This window comes from Thunnus albacares, chromosome 9, assembly GCF_914725855.1.
Source record: "Thunnus albacares chromosome 9, fThuAlb1.1, whole genome shotgun sequence".
NCBI classification, from domain to species: Eukaryota; Metazoa; Chordata; class Actinopteri; order Scombriformes; family Scombridae; genus Thunnus; species Thunnus albacares.
Genome location: NC_058114.1, coordinates 26,040,442 through 26,059,178, shown reverse-complemented (window position 1 = coordinate 26,059,178; position 18,737 = coordinate 26,040,442). Strand labels below are relative to the sequence as shown.

General features: G+C 38.7%; 4 protein-coding genes across 9 annotated transcripts; 3 read left to right on the top strand and 1 right to left on the bottom strand.

Annotated features, from left to right (window-relative positions):
- The first annotated feature begins 198 nt into the window (after positions 1-198).
- Positions 199-5,077, top strand: ing5a (inhibitor of growth family, member 5a). Its single transcript, XM_044360586.1, has 8 exons — positions 199-457; positions 1,899-1,970; positions 2,409-2,575; positions 2,976-3,087; positions 3,173-3,272; positions 3,469-3,604; positions 3,739-3,800; positions 3,942-5,077. Exons 1-8 carry the CDS (start codon positions 421-423, stop codon positions 3,979-3,981), a joined length of 726 nt encoding a protein of 241 aa, XP_044216521.1. The 5' UTR covers positions 199-420; the 3' UTR covers positions 3,982-5,077.
- cep19 (centrosomal protein 19) lies at positions 4,035-6,605 on the bottom strand. Its single transcript, XM_044360589.1, has 2 exons — positions 6,249-6,605; positions 4,035-5,690 (listed from the first exon to the last, which is right to left on the bottom strand). Exons 1-2 carry the CDS (start codon positions 6,376-6,378, stop codon positions 5,350-5,352), a joined length of 471 nt encoding a protein of 156 aa, XP_044216524.1. The 5' UTR covers positions 6,379-6,605; the 3' UTR covers positions 4,035-5,349.
- Positions 6,606-7,019: 414 nt separating this feature from the next.
- pigx (phosphatidylinositol glycan anchor biosynthesis, class X) lies at positions 7,020-9,438 on the top strand. The gene is made up of 6 exons (XM_044360585.1): positions 7,020-7,216; positions 7,729-7,819; positions 7,915-8,050; positions 8,199-8,412; positions 8,951-9,051; positions 9,160-9,438. Exons 1-6 carry the CDS (start codon positions 7,153-7,155, stop codon positions 9,295-9,297), a joined length of 744 nt encoding a protein of 247 aa, XP_044216520.1. The 5' UTR covers positions 7,020-7,152; the 3' UTR covers positions 9,298-9,438.
- Positions 9,439-11,122: 1,684 nt separating this feature from the next.
- pak2b (p21 protein (Cdc42/Rac)-activated kinase 2b) lies at positions 11,123-18,477 on the top strand. Of its 6 annotated transcripts, none has more exons than XM_044361870.1 (15): positions 11,123-11,398; positions 12,379-12,750; positions 12,877-12,983; positions 13,149-13,299; positions 13,574-13,605; positions 13,700-13,813; positions 13,972-14,101; positions 14,192-14,255; positions 14,757-14,805; positions 15,187-15,299; positions 15,453-15,570; positions 15,672-15,771; positions 15,864-16,060; positions 17,080-17,217; positions 17,360-18,477. In XM_044361870.1, exons 2-15 carry the CDS (start codon positions 12,561-12,563, stop codon positions 17,444-17,446), a joined length of 1,590 nt encoding a protein of 529 aa, XP_044217805.1. In that variant the 5' UTR covers positions 11,123-11,398; positions 12,379-12,560; the 3' UTR covers positions 17,447-18,477. The 6 variants fall into 6 exon arrangements, with proteins under 6 accessions (XP_044217805.1, XP_044217804.1, XP_044217801.1 ...); XM_044361869.1 differs by having other exon boundaries at positions 11,123-11,409; XM_044361866.1 differs by having other exon boundaries at positions 11,124-11,394.
- Positions 18,478-18,737: the final 260 nt, after the last annotated feature.

Below are 18,737 nucleotides of genomic sequence, written 5' to 3'. Positions count from 1 at the left end.
ATACGATGAAATATGATATGAAAAATAAAAGTAAAGTTATTTTTATTATTACATGGAATAGGTATCATATTCTTATCAATACTGGGGTAAATTGATTGATTTGAGGGAAATGGTTTAACCTACGCATTGTCAGAGATAAACAAGTGTTGGAGTTGCGACTGCGCATGCGATAAATAACCTCACACAAGCAAAAAAAAAAAAAAAAACTAAGTTGGAGCCTGCACGTTTGTATCATTCCGACTGCATGTGTGTTTGAATGAAGCGCACTCTTCCTATTTACAGTAGTGAGCATCGTTTCATTCCCGCCCAGAGAAGCTTGATTGTGAACGCCGGGCAACTCAGTGTGGCAAAACAAACCCGACAGTTCTCCGGTCAACAGAGCTAACGACGCAGGAGCTAAATAGCTAACGTTAACCTGAAATGGCGACGGCAATATACTTGGAACATTACCTTGACAGTGAGTATCCAGGGGATATATTGTACTGGTACTAACATTTTAAACATCTTACGTGTGTTTGAGGTTTAGTTTGACTGCACCGAAGAGTTTTTCGCTTGGCGGATAACTGACAGATAGCAGGTCACTAGCTCGCTAGCTAGCGTTAACTGATTAGCATCGCGATATAGCTTTCGGTGGAATAAAGTGAGGCAAACTCTCCCTGTGTGCTGCTAAATGTAATCAGAGGCTACTGTCACTGCCTCAGTGTCACACATTTAACAGTTACAGCTAGCGGTTTGTGTCCCTTCCGTTATCCGTAACAGTGTAATAGTTAATAACTAGCAGCTAGGTAACAAGCAACTTGCAGTGTTTAACTATAAAAGGTTGTTTAAAGTGTTACAGCCGTACTCGACGGTGTCAAACTTGTGAATTGTATTAATCTGGTCCACATTTGTGTATGCTTTATAACAGCAGACACCATGCATTTGCAACCTGTTGCTAACCGCGTGTAACCGTTTACGCGCCGGGGCGCGGTGTTTGAAGTGCGTCACGTAACGTAATGGAAGCATGAAGTTTTGACACTTGTAGAGGACGCACAGTTTGCCCATGTCTCTTTTTTCAGTGGTAAATATAATATTTACCATTATATAATATCCAACGTCTGCACAGACATCTCAAAGCATGGTTGGATCATGGATGCACAGACAAATACAGCTGCATGCTTGTTAAATGTCAGTGGTGGTGAATTTAATTGCTTACTTGCGAGGCAGCTGGATTCGCGAGATCACGACATCACGAGATGTTCACAGAACTCAATAAAAATAAAGTTCAAACTGGTATAAATGTATGACATTACACTTAAGTTTAAATTTATTTAATTCCTGTAAGTTACAATAATTCATTTGTGTTGTATTGTTTAATTGATCTCCAATCATTTCAAATAATTCTAAAATTAACTCTCTCATAGCCTAAAAAATTTTTGGCCACAAGCTTACATAGACCTTACACCATGGAAAGTGAGTTGCTTTTGCAAACCATTGCACAGCATCCAGCAGACATGGAGCCATAATAGCATTTATTTGTAAATGTTGTGGAAGTGTTAATTGAAGTATTGTTTCTGAGCATATAGACTCAACTATGCACTACAAAAAGTGATCTATAAGAGGTTAAAAAGCTCCATAGAGGAGCAGAATTGGGTGTAAATTCTGAGAATTTGGCATTGTGGGTAATGTTTTTACACTACATTGTTATTTAATAAAATGTTATTATTAAGGGATGAACTACTGCAGGTTTAATATTTCAAAAATTCAGTATAGGACAGGCTGCAGTTATTCATCTTTACTTGTATATGATTTGAATTTTAAATAAGTAAGTATACTATACCAATTAGCTGAAAAAATAAGTGAAGTCTCATAATTGAATGTATCCTCCTTCATCTCCCTCATGTCCGTCTCCTCTATAGGTATTGAGAACCTACCATGTGAGCTACAGAGAAACTTTACTTTGATGCGGGACCTGGATAACAGGACTGAAGGTAATAATTTAATCTCATGAAGGTATCACTATCCAAGTGCTGAATGAATATGAAGCCCTTGCACCAGGTTTCACTGTAACATTTTTTTCCCACTGGCCCACTTGGCCAGTAGATCAGAGCCCCTGGTATATTTTCACTGGCCCAGCAGCCAAACACAACTCTTTTTCCATAATTCTGGTGATTTGTTATACATAATATGTACAACAGTGAAGTTCCCTTTAGATTTGGTTGTTTTCCTTTAGTTATTGATATATAATGTTGATATATTACACAAATATGCAAATCACGATGCATTTCATCAGTCACATGCCTTGAAAACGATGACATATTAATGATGGCTCAGTTACATGGTTACACGATGATCATTGATCCCTCAAAAGAATTGTACCATCAACAATATATTTCCAGCACTGTAACTATGCTGTTGTTGTTGTGCAGAAAAGAAAGGAGAGATTGACAAACTGGCTGAAGAGTACATACAGAACGTGAAGAACCTGGCCTCAGAACAGAGAGTGGAGCACCTGCAGAAGATCCAAAATGCGTACAGCAAGTGCAAAGAGTTCAGCGATGACAAAGTCCAGCTTGCAATGCAGACCTACGAAATGGTTAGTCTGAACCACTGTCAACTCATCACAGTTGCTCAATATTGAGAAATTGCTGCTTTTTGTGTTATATGTGATAGTAGGTTGAAGCATCTGAAGACGCCACCTTGGGTTTTAAGATATTGTGATGGGCTACAATTTTCTGTAATATTATAGACCCATGATTAATCAATTAGTCAAGAGAGTAATTGTAGATTAATCAATCATGGAAATATGTTTTTTGCAGCCCTGTGTCAAGTTTAATTGTAGTCAACATATAGTCAATTCAGGGCTGAAGCAAAGACCATAATAAGCATTTAAACTCACACTTTCTTTTAATTTATGTCTTTTCTTAATAGTTTAATCAGTTTGAAAATGAAACGCACAGTCGTGTTTTAATCTACATGAAACCTTTTTCCTGCAGGTGGACAAACATATCCGCAGACTGGATGCAGATCTGGCGCGGTTTGAGAATGAGCTAAAGGAGAAACTGGAAGTGAGCGGCTATGAAAGTACAGATGGAAGATCATTGAAAAGTAAGTTGTGTAACTGAAAGGCCGTTATCAGAGAACAACATAGGACCCCTCAGTGCACATCTGTGAATGTGAATATTTTCCACAGAGGGTGATTCTCGGGGGCTGAGAGAGAAGCGTGGATCCAGGGGAAGAGCAAGGAAAGGTTCTGATGAAGACTCTCCCAGAAAGAAAAAGATGAAAAACAGGTAACTTTGGGCTGGTGGCTCAGTCAGGCCAAGAGCTCTGTAGATGCAGCTTTCAGAGCCTGAACTGCATGTTTTTTTTTTTATCAGACCTGAAAATCTATTAGTCACAGCCGGTGTTTCATAACATTGTAGATATTGCTTCATTTTAATCATGTTTGGTTCTTATCATGCTCTCTGTGTTATGTTGGACTTTTAGCCCAGATTTGAGTGACGCCCTCTTGCCTATGCAACCATCAGACGTTTTGGACATGCCAGTAGATCCCAATGAGCCTACTTACTGCCTGTGCCATCAGGTGTCATACGGAGAGATGATTGGATGTGATAACCCAGATGTAGGTTTTCATAACTTTTTTATTTTATTTTGGGAAATTAAATTTGACAAAGTTCTTTTATGTCAGAATCTGTTGACTGCCTCTTTTGACTAAAGATTTAAAATACTGACATTGTTTTTCATCCTTGTTTTCAGTGTCCGATTGAGTGGTTTCACTTTGCTTGTGTTGATCTCGCCACGAAGCCCAAAGGAAAATGGTAAGAGCCTTTAATTAGTGAAAGGAGGTTAAACTATGTGTTGTTTGCTTGCAACTGCTTGTCATAATTCATGCAGATAACTCATCATCGTCCTCAGTCTAAACATCTTTTTTTTTTTCTCCTCTCTCTCATATCTCTCAGGTTTTGTCCGAGATGCACCCAAGACAGGAAGAAAAAATGAGATTTCTTATTTTCAGAAATACTTAACTAATACTGTATGTATTTTTGGTGTAGTTTAATCGTGTAATATATATATTTCAGTTCCTATTACTCTCCATAGAAATGGTGGGTCATACAGCGTTTTTTAAAAGGCCTAATCCGGAATTGGAGTATAGCTACACTTGTGGCACCATTATCCCCATCTACTGGCTTCACTGTGTAATTGGTTTTAAGACAGCTATCTTTGTCCAATAGCTTTAAAATAATCATATCACCTATATGTTATTTGTGTACTCTGGGTAAATTTCTCTGGGCAGTGAAGTTGAAGTTACACAAATTATCACCCATCAGAAAGTCATGTATTGTATATATGTCAGTAACATACTCAAAGATCCCGGATTGTGGCTTTAGCATACTTGAAATTTCAATTTTATAAAGAACTATTTTTTAAACAAATTAAAAAGCCTGCTGAGAATTTACGATTTTAAACACCTAAATCCTTACCAAAAATTGTGGTGGTAAAAGGAATTGTGTGTCAGATTTTTCCGTTACCTACCTCCTTAGGGAACACATCAGCACTGCATAAATGACTGCAATTGATACCCGTGTAAAAAAAAAAAAAAAGAAAAGAAAATTAGTTATGATTAGCTTAAACCAAACTAGCAAAGTAATGTAAATTCATTGTCTGATTCTAACAAAACTTGCGACATTTTTGAATGTATTGTGGTACTAATGGTCAGTCAGTCAGTGTCTCTGAATGAGGTATTTAAGCACTTTGAAAGAAATTTTCCCCTGAAGAGGTTTGATACTGCAGGTGTGGTTTTATGATAAAGTTAATCTCACTTAAAACTTTGCCATAGTACATCAAATCAAACCATATGGAAATATATATATTTTGTATATGAAACTATTTTGTGGACACAGTTTTTTCCAAAGATATATTTGTTGTATTGATTACTTATTGGTGAACTCTCAAATTTTATTTAATAGGATTTTAGCATCTTCTTTCATATTCAACTGTGAACATTACTCATGTAGGTATAAGCCACAAATAAAAGAGCCAAAGTCTTTGTATTTTGTAAATTCAGTATTTTATAACAAATAAATATCTACTATTATTCATGTATTATTTCTTTCATTGCAGTGTGAAATGGAATGTGTGTTTCAGAAAAAAAGTGCAGTGCATTGACACCTTGGTGGTTTAAATGACTACAGAGCATTTGTGTCAAATGGGCACAAAACACTGGTGTCACTCTAGTCTTAAGTTCAGCTTCTATATTACACATTGTAATCCACCTCAGAATCTATTTCACACAAGATCAATATATCTGATAGTTTGCAGTCTACATTCTTAATTTTCTGAGAAGGTCTGGGAAACGGTTGGAGAACTTTAAAATCCATCATCAGACTCTTCATCCCAGCTGCACTTTTCTTTGGTGGTGAAATCCACCTCCAGGTCGTAAACAAAGGCGGGATCGTCTTTGCGCCTCCGGTTCCTCTCAAACAGTCCGTCCATTTGGCCTTTCTTGCGAGCCAGCTCATCGTCGTCCAGTTTGTTCAGGTCTTCGTTGGGGTCCAGCTTGAATGAGGCGAGGCTGTACTCCAGGCTGAAGCCCTGCATGTGATCTCGCAGGATGATGTGAAGCTTCTCCAGTTGGCTCTGAGACACACCTTCCAAGTAGTCTCTGTGCCGAGGATTGTTCTTCAGTCTTTCAGCAGCCACGCTGTAGTCTGGAGGGTAAAGAGAGGAGACACTGTGGCGTCAAGGACTCAAACTGCTCTGTGGAAGCAAGAGCCTACAGGGCTGGAATGACCTGCTGCTGAGTCAAAGATGAGTTATTGACCCCTTATTCATCCAGCTTTGTGTGCAGTATGTATGTATCCTTACAGTTTATATTTTACTTTTCCATATTAATTTACAATAAATTAGATTACAGTTAATCTGGAGTTTAGGGGGAGGGGGCTGAGGATCTGGAGCCCATTGGCAGTGATAATCCAACCTAGCAATCAGTAAATAGTTATAACTGAATACAATGCATTAGTGAAATGGTGATTTAATGAACCGTGACTACACTGAAAAGGAGAACTTGTGGTGGTGATGAGAGGTGTTGATTTTAGGGGCCCACATCTGGAGGGGTCCAGTGGGACTACTTATTATTTTAATAAGTAGAGGAGAGAATATCTGGGCCTTGAATTTGTAGTTACTGTCTATTCTGATACTTTATTGCATGGACTGGGAGATTTCTATGGTTGTGTAAAATAAAAGAGAATATGTGTGAGTCATCTTACCAGAATATTTGGAGAAGTTTCGCACAGGTATTACTCTTTTCCGCACCTTGTTGGTGTCCTTGTGTTCATAAATGAGGACGATGGCTGGAGGGCTGAACTGCACTCCGCACCGCTTCGCCTCGAAACGCATCTTCTACTTATCTCAGTAAACTGAGCTTAAACTGGTCTCTACTGGGAGCTCAGCGGTAACAGACTAAAGCATTTAAACATAATCATTCATGCCTCATACGGACATTAGAAATAGGAATCTGAATCAAGAACTTCGCTAAAATTTGCGATTTCAGACTTGAGTTGATTAAATGATGCTTACCGACTGTCGGTGTCGAGCCTTTTCGTCTTCGCTGAAGCCTGCCTACATTTACGGTAAACCAATTGTTTTTCCTAGGATGGCGAAGTCATGACCCGCCCTACTCTGCCTCTGATTGTCTTACCCTGATATTCTTACCTTAATCCTAACCAATCCAACTCCTCATGCCTGAACCTAACCAACCCAACCAACGAAGGCACCGAGTACTAACCAATCAGAGGCAGAATAGGGCGGGTCACGACTTCGCCATCATAGGAAGAAAATATCGCTTCTTGCACTATTATGTTTGTTCAGTTTATGTCCTTACGTCTTATGTTGTGCATTTTATGTCTTGTACTGACCACCAGTTTAACTGTTGCACCATATTCTCCTGGGAGACTGTATTTCATCCCAAATGTATACTTATATATGGATAAAGAAAGTCTGTTTATTTTCTCTTTTTAGTCCGGCATCATCGCAGCTCCCCCAGAACTACAAAAGGGTCCTTCGAGGCTCTCTTCCGGAAACAATTCAAAAGGGGAGATGAGATATTTGTCGCTAAATATATAGAGTAAACAGGCTGTAAAGAGCTCTTTAAAAGTCACTATTACCAGTTTGATGTATTTTGTATTGTTCTCTGTGTTGGCCTGTTTACTGACATGTCATTGTTTCATCGAAAAGGGTAAGATATAATGTTAAACTTCCTAGCTGAAATAATAATAATAATACACAGTATAATAATATAGTAATGATAATCACAGATTGCTTTTGTGTCGCCAAAACCTTGAGCTTGGTTTCCAAGGGTGGGGATTTCTGTAGTCTAATGCAACAGAAACGTGTCTTTTTTCTTACTATGCATAAAGAATCACAGAGTGACATGAAGGATTAAGTTTAGAAATAAATGTAAAACACGTAAAACAGCGCATCATCTTGGGTGGATCTTAAATTGTGTCTTTGCTTTTTAATCAAAAGACTCATCTGATGATCCTCACAGAAATTGCTGCACATTTATAAATTCATTTAGAATTAGTTTCTCTGTCCAAACATCCAGCATATTTAGGCTATATTTGATTGTGCTCATCTTTTTCAGTGATTTGTAAAAACGAATTAACTAATAAAACTAATAAATAACTGCGTTTCTGTGCTCTGTCTAGTCTTATGGTCTTGACCAATACAACCGACTCATTTTTGTAGGTGAGAAGAATGAAAACCATTGTGGTTTCCTGAAGCAGTGGCTTGAAACCACAACAGTTTCAGTGGAGATCGGCAAGAAGGGTTTTCACAGGTTTGGGCTGTGTATTTTCTCAAGTGGCACAATAATCATCTTCAAGGCTAGATGATGAGTGGAATGAGTAATGATTTCTGTGTTATATGTTTTAGGGAGGTGGTAACCACAGTAGAGCTCAGCCCTGATGTGCTCAGTGATGTCAGAGTTTTGCTGGTTCACAGATGGCCCAGTGGTGTCTACATTGATCCATATCAGCTGGCATCCCTGAGTGATCACAGTGATTGGCAGGTTAGATTTAATTACAAAATTCTTGTAACCTTTCATATAACAAACAACTGAGCAGAAACATAGCACAATATTTTTGTAGAGATAAATGTTACAAACCACAATCATCTGCACTATGTGTTCATATATTGATTGTATTTACCTCTGTAAGATATTACTAGATTCAGCCATTGACCTGGAAGTGCCTGCTCACAAGACTTCAGGATTTGTCACCTATGTGTATCCCACCCTCAATGACCGAATCCCCAGACTGCTAAAAGTAACAGTTCCAATACATGGCCGCTATCACGAGCCTTCATTTGTTGGGAAAACATTCACATCTGTTGAAATAGAATCTCCAGAACTGCTGCTGCGGACAGAAAAATGTAAGTGGATCATCTGTATTCTAGTAGTCATGTATGTCTCTGTTCTCAGAAACAAGTAACCAGAAATGTATATCACATAACTCCAAAGTTTTGTGCTGCGAAACCAACATTAATCCTTCACAACATGCTGTGACTTCAGTGTCCAATTCTGACAACTGGAAAGGAAAGTTAAAATACCTGATTATCCTTCTGATCAATATTTACATTAAGTTTGAGTTTGAAGCTCATCATCAGAATGTGTGCAGTGACCTACAGCTGTAGTGTTAAAATGTGTTGACACATTTGATTGTTTTTCCTCCATTTCTGTGAATTTATATTATAAAAGAACTCACAACTCTAAAAGATAATATGATCGCCTGATGTCATTGTTGATCCCACTGTGTTAAGCTTTTTGGATTTAGTTTTTATATCTAAATCTAATTCAAAACTAAAAAAAAAAAGGCAGTATTCACATTTTCCTCTTGTCTATGAAAGAATGTAGCTGACAGAGCCAGGAAATGATTGTTTACTGTAATCTAAAACTCTGTCATCCTTTAAGGTACACAGCTGAACAACTCAGAGTCTCATACAGTTGTGAACGCCCCCTGCACTGCCGACAATTCAAGCACATGTCTGTGGGTTAAAACCCAGCGTCAGCAGGTGGTTTTCCAGAAATCATATAAAAATCTTACATGGAATGTGAGGATGTGTAACTTTTACTCCATTTTTTTTCCCCTTTTCACTTAAAAAATATCTTTTATCCTGTAGGGGCGGGGCCACATGAGTTTACAGTTTCCAGTTGGTGACGGGTCTTTGGTGACGCCTGTATGCGGTGGAACTCTTCTAGTCACAATGATCTGCTGTGCTGCACTTTCCAAATTCATGTGGAAACATCGAATCATTTAAACAGTGATGGTCAACATGCTTTGTGCTAAACAACTCATGATTTTATAATTATATGATTCTGTTTGATACCAGGATCAGTCTGAGATATTGAGTTTAAAACTGTTCAACATCTATTAAATTCAACAGAATTCAGAAAACTCAGTTAGTCTGCTTCTTGGAATCAGCTCCGTTTAAGCAAACATTTGTTTTGGTCACTCCTTTGCTTTTTATGCAACACTGACCTTCTCCTGTTATAATCCTGACTCCGAAGTAGGAACACAGCCCAGAGCATACTGGAAGATCATTTATTTACTTAGTGTGAGACACTAAACTCAAGAACGTCTCTGGTCACCACCTTTCACGATGTTAGGAAATCCTTTATCCCAACTGCAAACAATGTTTTACACTCCATTACATAAAATGCAAAAATATGCTTAACTTGCGCTATTGTGTGTGCTCTGCGGTGATTTTTGTCCTGGTGAACTAAGGACATGTTCCATCTTATGTTGACATTTAAGTTTTCTTCTATTATGTTCTGACTTTTGTCAAAAAGGTCATAAAGTATAATTGCAGAGTCATAAAACTGCATATGAACACAGAACCACAGATAAGGCTGGTTAAAAAATACTGAAGTAATGATATTCAGCCACATGGTACCTCCTTTATAAAATCCTTTATTTTGAGACTGCATTAAAAATGGGTATGTAAATAAGACTGCTGTAAATATAATGTATATAGCAGGTGATGCTAACGATGATATTTGATGACATTTTTTCATAGTTTGCCATAATCTACAATAGAGTCATAGGTCATGATCAGCTACAGAACAGCAAAGCTGAATGATATGGAATATATATTTATCACAGTAATTGAACCTTTCTTTAACTTTGATCAAATATGTCTACCTGTATTCTGTGGAAATGTATATAAAACAAGGTGCAGAACATCTTGAATATGTGCATTTGATAGAATAGTGCAGCCATAAAAATATAGAGTCAAGGGTTTGAATATTTCACTCAGCATGAGCATCATATAGCTTCAGTGAAGAGCTGGATCAATCTGGTGTGGAATATACAGTATATTACTAATACTGTCAGATAGTGTGGAATAACATGTTTTTTCCAAGGGGGAAATTATAGGAAACTGGATGTTAGGGGTTGCAACATCTTTACCATATTTTTTTGTGTTTGTTAAATCTCTGAGGAGGTTCCAGGGGGTCCCCAGCAAAAAGGGGAGTCATTTATTTTCACTATAGTTTCATCCACAAGTAACATAATGACAAAATGTATGACTATTTTGGTCATGGGTTTCATACACTTTCTGTAATAAAACATCTAAACGCAAAAATCTTATCAGATGGGGGTTTGTGGATTGATCTGAATGTTATTAGGATGGACAAGATCTTTCAGCTGGCAGTCTCTATTTCAAAGATTATACTGTGAGAAATCTGCCATAGCATTGTTTAAATTGAGACACTAAAATTTTGTATTATTCATAATCTTAAAATGACCACATTATGTTGATTGGCCATGAACATGATTATTTATATATTTTCCACCTCAGCTTGTTGTGTGGTTACTTCAGCAGGCTCTTGATTTTACACTAAAAGTCTCCAGCTGATTGATAGTGGAAATCTGATCAATCAGCAGTCCCCTATTCACACACTATAAATGTTGAACTACATTACCTAACATGCTTTTCGACTGACTGAATTAACTTAACTCCCAGTTTCTGAAGTTTCACCATGTTTTTCCACGATGATCACAAACATGTAATTAAAGCTCAGAGTGTTCTCGGTGCAGCTTTGCAGACTGGACTGTATTTTATGGACACAGATAACAGACACACACCATTCATATGAAACATTTATTGAATAGGCTTGGGCTGGGTCGTGTAGTTCCGCTTCCCCTTCGCCATAGCGGAATTACCCAAGGGCCGAGAAGATAGAAGAAAAGTTGCACTGTAAATAGTTGTATTCACATTTTTTTTACTAAGTTATTTGTACGCGCTGCGTACCAATCAAGGCCCCATGAGTCAGAGGAAGCACTTTTAACGGGTTTACAGACGTTTTCCAAACCGTGGAGGAGGATCAAGTCCAGCTGTGCTCAAGTTTAACTGGTGTGTGAGTGTCCGGTGAGCTCTGCTGCTCCTGCGTCGTCTTCGCTAACTTAGCCAGCAAATAAAACTGATTTCTACTGGATAGTTTGCCGCTTTGCAAACCTCTGCACTGCTGTCTGAACCAACTCTTGGCAAAGGTTCATTTCTCGGGTGTAAACACATTACTTCTGGTGTCAGACTAGTTAGTTTTAGCTGAGCGCTGATCTCGCAGAATTGCAAACGTAAGTGTAGCTTGTCGTGCTAACGTTAGCTTGCTAGCCGCCCCTGTTGTTACCTTTTTTGAAGGGCATTTTTTAATAGGCATGAGGGCAGAAATACCGTTATATGGGGAAAAATGTGGACTACAAATCGAAAATGGGGCATTTTATATCCAAACAAGAAGCAATAAAGTGTCAGCTTTTCATTCCTGTACCAAGTGGGAGTAAGTTAACGTAAGAGCAACTTACATTATCCGTTATTTACTCATCTCTGTTGGTCTTAAGATAGGACACAGGACACTAAAGAGATACTTCACAGATGGCTGAAAATGCTCTCAACGTTTCTCAGACTTTCTCTGACTAGCAGAGGGTGAAAATTGTGTCAAATAAGCTTTGTTCAGTCTCTCCCTTAGCTTGAAATGTTGTAGTCCCTGCTCTGTCCCCCTTTCTTAGTTAAACATTAACATATGATTTGTTGTTATGCTTCAGTTGAGCCACCTTTTGTCCACTCTGGGTTGCATTAGAATATTAAGTAGTGGTACTTTGCAATTCTTGTTAAGTTTTGCCTCAGTGCTGTAATGATGAGACTGAGAAGAGTTCAGATTGTGTGTACTGTTTTCTGCACCACACTATTGTATATTCCCTCAATATATTATATACTCCTGGGCTTCAATAGCATATTGATGTTGGAGAGAGAAGTTCCTGATCATTTATTACTGCATCATGCTGTGTTTGTAATCTTACTATAGTATGTTTATGGTCATACTAATGTCTTGTTCTCTCCCAGGTACTTTCTCTTCTGCCATCACTTTCTGCACCTCCTCCTGTAGTGCATGAGCACACCCGTGCCTCTTGCTGATGTGAGCGCTGTCTTGCTCCCCTCTCTGTTTGTCACCCTCTCCATCCTCGCCCGCCGTGCTCCCCCTGCCCCTCTCAGACACCCTGTAAGGCTCGCAACGACCCAGAGCAATGTGTGATAACGGAGACCCTGAGGATAAACCCCCAGCCCCTCCAGTCAGGATGAGCAGTACCATCTTTAGCACCGGCTCCAGCAAAGACTCGCTCTCAGCCAACCACAGCTCCAAACCGCTGCCTTCTGTCCCAGAGGAGAGGAAACCTCGCAACAAGATCATCTCAATCTTCTCTGGGGCTGAGAAAGGTGAGAGGGAGAGTTCAAGAATACAAACATCTAAGCATTCCCTCTTTAGGATAAAAGAATTTTAAGTGGTGTAATCAGTCTAAATGTAGTCACATTTCATTTCAATAAGGTTTTGGTTTCTTTCAGGTGGTAGAAAGAAAGATCGAGACAAAGAGCGACCAGAGATCTCACCACCTTCAGATTTTGAACACACCATACACGTTGGGTTCGATGCTGTCACAGGGGAGTTCACTGTGAGTTTTCACAGTTTGATCACTCTTACACGTATATTTTTACTTTCAATAATCCCCCACTGTTTGACACTTGACTACTGACCAAAACACATGGTTACGTTTTACCTCAGTCTGTATTATCGTGACATTTTGACACCATTGTTGTTGTCCACCTGCCGTGCACAGGGTATGCCAGAGCAATGGGCTCGACTACTCCAGACCTCAAACATCACCAAGTCAGAGCAGAAGAAAAACCCGCAGGCTGTGCTCGACGTTCTTAAGTTCTACGACTCCACAGGCAACGGTCGTCAAAAGTACCTCAGCTTCTCATCTTCTGGTAAAGCTCTATGTTAAATAGTGGATTTAAGTTATTTTGGAAAACTACAGGGTGTTATGAATTGATACTAAGTTGCTAAATTCATTTTTTCCAGTGGAGGGAATAGGTCTTGTTGCTTGTTGCTTGTTTGTGGGTAAAATACCTTTCCCTGCGAGTAGATAACAACCAGGAATCTATTGTTTTCCCGAAAAGAGAAACCTCTTTAAGACCCTTTGAGATCATGTAGTAGTGACCAGAAGTAGTCATACAATATGTTTATTTTTTTCATTCACAGAAAAAGATGCATTCACTCCAGGGCCGCAGTCTGTAAGTATTTCAACGCTGTTGAAAATCACATGCTATTTTTCTGTTGTTTTGTCATATAAAGTGCACTAATTTTTTTTCTCTCACTTTGAATTAGCCTGTCAAAAAAGGCACTGAACCCTCATCTCCGAATATCAAAGACATCGATGATGATGACGATGATGAAACTCCTCCTCCTGTTGTGGCACCAAGACCAGAACACACAAAGAGTGTAAGTTCCCTGCCATACATAAGCTTGACAGCATCATAATGATCTTTTTTGGATTTCTTTTAAAACCAGTTTTTCATATTTTACTTTCTTATATATTGCTCTTCAGATTTATTTCTTTATTCGATTGTCTTTGGTTATTGTTTTGGTGTGTTGCACAGGTGTATACTCGCTCTGTTATTGACCCCATCCCTGCTCCAAGCACGTGTACAGACGATGCATCCTCCAGGGCTGCAGACAGACAGAAAAAGAAGGGCAAGATGTCAGATGAAGAGATCATGGACAAACTGAGTAAACCTCATTTATATAACTAATCTATTGTTGCAGCAACACAAGATTAAATCACTTTGTTTACACATGTGACTGTTATCTCATTTACAGGAACCATAGTCAGCATTGGGGATCCCAAGAAGAAGTACACCAGATATGAAAAAATTGGTCAGGGGTGAGTGCAGATGCATCAGTTGAATATAAGCAATGTTGCTTTAATAATGATGATGATAATCATAATAATAAGGCCTTAATTTTCTCAGCAAAATCTGTGACATTTTTGTTGCAAAATTACATTTTTAAACTCACCATGTCCAGCTGCAATTTACTCACACTTGGATGATATTGACTTTATTGGATATTGATCATCATATCCTAATATTCCAGTCTTGTAAAGCTGAATATGTCCTGGGTTACCGGTTGATAACCAGCTTTGTGAGACTGATTTTCAGTATCATCAATGTCAGGTTTAGTGAAACCAGATAACTCAACAAAACCTTGACAGTACTGGACAGATCTTAAGTCTTCCAGTGAAAGTTGGGTTGAGTCAGTAACACACAAATCCTTGCGCAACACTTCACGCAGTAAACTGTTTAATACATTTGCACATCAGCTTGAGTGGACTGTTTGTTGAAATGTGCATTAAAGTAAATTTCTCATCTCTGTCTCCTCACAGAGCATCAGGAACAGTATTCACCGCCATTGATGTTGCCACAGGACAGGAGGTAAATAGTGATTAAAGAATAGATGAGGAGATGTGGAGACTATTATAAGACTAACCAAGGACACGGCAGGATGAAGTAGCCACACATAAGGAATACAAAGATACTTTTAACAGAAATATTTTTTATCTTAAGGTCAGTTTGATGTTTCAGCATCTACATGAGACAGATTAAATGGTGTCAGCCATATAATGAAAGTCACTAAACGATCAGCACATTGTAGTCAATAGTAAGTATTAATACAGCACCAGAAGAACAGTGATTTACTTTGAAAGAAAGGATTAGAGGAAGCAGAAAAAGTGGAAGTTCAAAAAGACATTAGATATTTCAATTGTAAAGATGTTACTTTATCAGCACTTAATCAGAGCTGCGGTTTTTCTACAGGTCGCCATTAAACAGATCAACCTACAAAAGCAGCCAAAGAAGGAGCTGATCATCAACGAGATTCTAGTGATGAAGGAGTTGAAGAACCCCAACATTGTCAACTTTTTAGACAGGTATGAGTGAAAATAAACCTGCACCGTCACAGCTTTGTAAAAACTATAATTATGATTAGAATAAATTTAAGAAGCGGTCATGAAAGCTACGATGGATTAGATTATAATGTTTAGACCAGTATGTGACGTTGTGTATTTGTGTTTGTACATCAGTTTCCTGATGGGGGAGGAGCTGTTTGTGGTCATGGAGTATCTGGCCGGTGGCTCACTGACAGATGTGGTGACAGAAACCTGTATGGATGAGGCCCAGATAGCTGCTGTCTGCCGAGAGGTACGCCGCACTCTTTACAACCAGACTCATATGAAAGAATCAAAATGAAACAAAACTGAATTCTCAAGAACTCTCCCCCCCGTCTCCTCCCATACTTGCAGTGTTTACAAGCATTGGATTTCCTGCATGCGAACCAGGTCATCCACAGAGACATTAAAAGTGACAACGTGTTACTCGGGATGGACGGTTCTGTCAAGCTTAGTAAGTCCTGTTCTTCTGTCATCACTGTTTTTCTTAATGCCAATGCCTTTTCACTGTTACCATATAATTACTCTTCTCCATCTCTTCGACAGCCGATTTTGGCTTCTGCGCCCAGATCACTCCAGAGCAAAGCAAACGCAGCACCATGGTAGGCACGCCTTACTGGATGGCTCCTGAGGTGGTGACCAGAAAGGCTTATGGGCCTAAAGTAGACATTTGGTCGCTGGGAATTATGGCTATTGAGATGGTTGAAGGAGAGCCCCCCTACCTGAACGAGAACCCACTACGAGTGAGTAAAGAGCATTTTCTGTCCTTTCTGTACCTTTAGTATAACATGGAGAAGTGTGGTGTAAAATCAGGTAGCCAGGGTGTCTTAATTAACTGTCCTTTTTTATTTAATTCTTACTTCTATGACATGTTCAGTTCCAACACTTTGATATGAAAGTCTCCCAATTAAATCATCTGTGTGAAAATTTAGTTTCACTTTAAAAAAAGGTCAAAGGCAGAGTGTGATGTAGGGGTGAAACAATTTATATTACCTCAGAAACTTATTTTATACCAAAAAATATCTTAAACTTTATGAGTCAACACAAAACCAGGACAAAAGTCCCATGAGAGTTTGTCCTTCTCTCTACATGCACTAACAACAACATTCGAGGCATAAGCACTTAACAGCTGACTAGTTGTTGTTAGCTGAAGCTGTCAAGACACAAATATTTCTGTCCAGTTCCTTTTTATTGAATTACTTTCTGCTACCTCTATGACTACTTCATAGTCTTGTGTATAAATACTATTGTGTTTTGTCAGCAAGTCCATTGAATCGTGCAACTTTTTGCAGCCTTAGTGAGCATTAATTTCCTTCTAACTTATTTTATATAAACACGCTGCTCTGCATATGTTCACATCGCATGTTAAAAACTTTGCCTCTTTCATGTGAAAATACTAATATCTGGATTAGAAAATCCTCATTCTACAGTTGATTACCAACTTATTTTTTACCAGTAAATCACCTACAGTAGATTGTGAGGATGACGTCATTATTATTAAGATCTGTAAAATAGGAAAGGACCTCATGGTGGCTGTCTGAATGCAGGGTTAGCAGATGGAAAATGCTCAGGGTCACAAGCTTTTCCTTGAGATACTTTTGTGTTTACAACATGATGTTCATGTCATTTAATAAAAAAAACTTTTAATTTGCTCACTTTACCAGTTTGACTTGATTCATCTGCTGCAAGTGAGTTATTTCCTGAAATTAGATCTCACAGCTCTTGATCTTCTTTTTTTCTCTCAACTCCTCCTCTCTTGCAGGCATTATATCTGATTGCCACTAACGGCACCCCCGAGCTTCAGAACCCAGAGAAGCTGTCTCCAGTCTTCAGAGATTTCCTCAACCGTTGCCTGGAAATGGATGTAGAGAAGAGAGGCGGAGGAAAAGAGCTGTTGCAGGTTAATAACTCCTTCTGTTATTGGCTTTCTTTTTTTATTAAATTATTCAGTGTTTTAATTAAATTTACATTGCATTTGATTCAATCATTTTCTCCTTTCCCCTCCTCCTCTTGTCTCTGTCGATCTTTGTCCTGGTGTGCAGCATCCGTTCCTGAAGCTGGCGAAGCCCCTCTCCAGTCTCACACCTCTCATCCTGGCAGCCAAGGAGGCCATGAAGGGCAATCGTTAGCTGATGAAACTAGTGACCCTGCCTTCCCATGCTGTGCACATATATGTGCCAACCATTTAGATTTTTGTGCCAGACAATAGGCTGAGAGTGATTTACCACTCTTGATGCACCAGCCTTATAAGCCCTGACAAACCTCACTGTGAAGAAGACCAAAAATATAGAGCACAACCCCACCGCTGTCCATATGAACTCTACTCTCACTCAGATGTCAGAAGACAAGTCAAACTAAAGTGCTTAGTTTCAGAGTCAGGCGTAGTTATTTTGTAAACAGATCTCCTGGTGACAAGTTAGGGCTAGGCTTATATTTAACTTGGAATGAAGAAGATGCCTAGTTCTGTTTAGTTTTTTAATCAACTGCCTTAAACAAATGCAAAATGTTGCCTAATGTATTGTTGATTGTGTCAGTGTTTCTTTTCCCATGATTTTTACTACCTTTGTAATTTACCTTTTCAGCTTGTCAGTGTCTTAGTTATTTTGATACTTGAATTTCATATTTGTCCCCCTTCTTGTTATATAATGAGTCTCATTCAATGAACACTTTCAATGACTCGTGTTTTTATGGACATTTCTCCCACCGGTTTTATAGGAAACATTTCAGTGCATTCATCATCATGAGCATGTGTTGTGATCATGTCATTGACTTTCTTCGATTGTCACATTCGACAGACCTACTGTACCAGTTCTCCCCCCTGTATCATTAGTCTCCTGATACCAGAGGTGCACCTTACAGGCAAATTAAAATGTTAGATTGACAGGGTTTATACTTTCTTCTCTATTGTTGTTATTAAAAATGAGTATTGTATGTTGAACTCTGTCCTTTGTGTTCTTCTGGACTTAACAAATGCGCTTTTCCCATGTGTATATTGTGTACTTAGTGTTTTGTTTTGTTTTGTTTTTTAACTGGCCATATCATACTGGCTAGTTATCGAAGGCTGGTAAAGACAATTTGTTGACTATTTCTTTTTCTCTTCTGGACGACTAACAACCTTGTCTGCGCACACAAATAAATGCAACTGTTCTTGCTTTTGTGATTTGGGTGTGAAAGTGATTGGTGTGCGGTAATATACCCTTTTTCTCTGAAGTAACACAGGGAAACTAAGGACAGTTAACCTTTCATTATAGTCCGCAGGTTTCCAGTGGAACCACTGAAGACTTATTTATTGTCAGAATTTGTTTATTTTACAATAACTGGATTCTCAGCAGTGCAGACAAAAGTTCAGTTTGTATGTGACAGAGCTTGAGGTGGCTTTATTTTGAAGTAGCGTATTGTGACTCGTGTGAGTTGGTTTGC

Coding starts and splice junctions, on each gene's coding strand:
- ing5a (XM_044360586.1), top strand. CDS start 421: ATGGCGACGGCAATATACTTGGAACATTACCTTGACA. Junction 458..1,898: donor CTTGGAACATTACCTTGACA/GTGAGTATCCAG, acceptor TCTCCTCTATAG/GTATTGAGAACCTACCATGT. Junction 3,801..3,941: donor ACGAAGCCCAAAGGAAAATG/GTAAGAGCCTTT, acceptor CATATCTCTCAG/GTTTTGTCCGAGATGCACCC.
- cep19 (XM_044360589.1), bottom strand. CDS start 6,378: ATGCGTTTCGAGGCGAAGCGGTGCGGAGTGCAGTTCAGCCCTCCAGCC. Junction 5,691..6,248: donor AAACTTCTCCAAATATTCTG/GTAAGATGACTC, acceptor TTTACCCTCCAG/ACTACAGCGTGGCTGCTGAA.
- pigx (XM_044360585.1), top strand. CDS start 7,153: ATGTATTTTGTATTGTTCTCTGTGTTGGCCTGTTTACTGACATGTCAT. Junction 7,217..7,728: donor TCATTGTTTCATCGAAAAGG/GTAAGATATAAT, acceptor TCATTTTTGTAG/GTGAGAAGAATGAAAACCAT. Junction 7,820..7,914: donor GGCAAGAAGGGTTTTCACAG/GTTTGGGCTGTG, acceptor TATATGTTTTAG/GGAGGTGGTAACCACAGTAG.
- pak2b (XM_044361870.1), top strand. CDS start 12,561: ATGTGTGATAACGGAGACCCTGAGGATAAACCCCCAGCCCCTCCAGTC. Junction 13,814..13,971: donor GACCAGAACACACAAAGAGT/GTAAGTTCCCTG, acceptor TGTGTTGCACAG/GTGTATACTCGCTCTGTTAT. Junction 15,571..15,671: donor TAGCTGCTGTCTGCCGAGAG/GTACGCCGCACT, acceptor CCATACTTGCAG/TGTTTACAAGCATTGGATTT.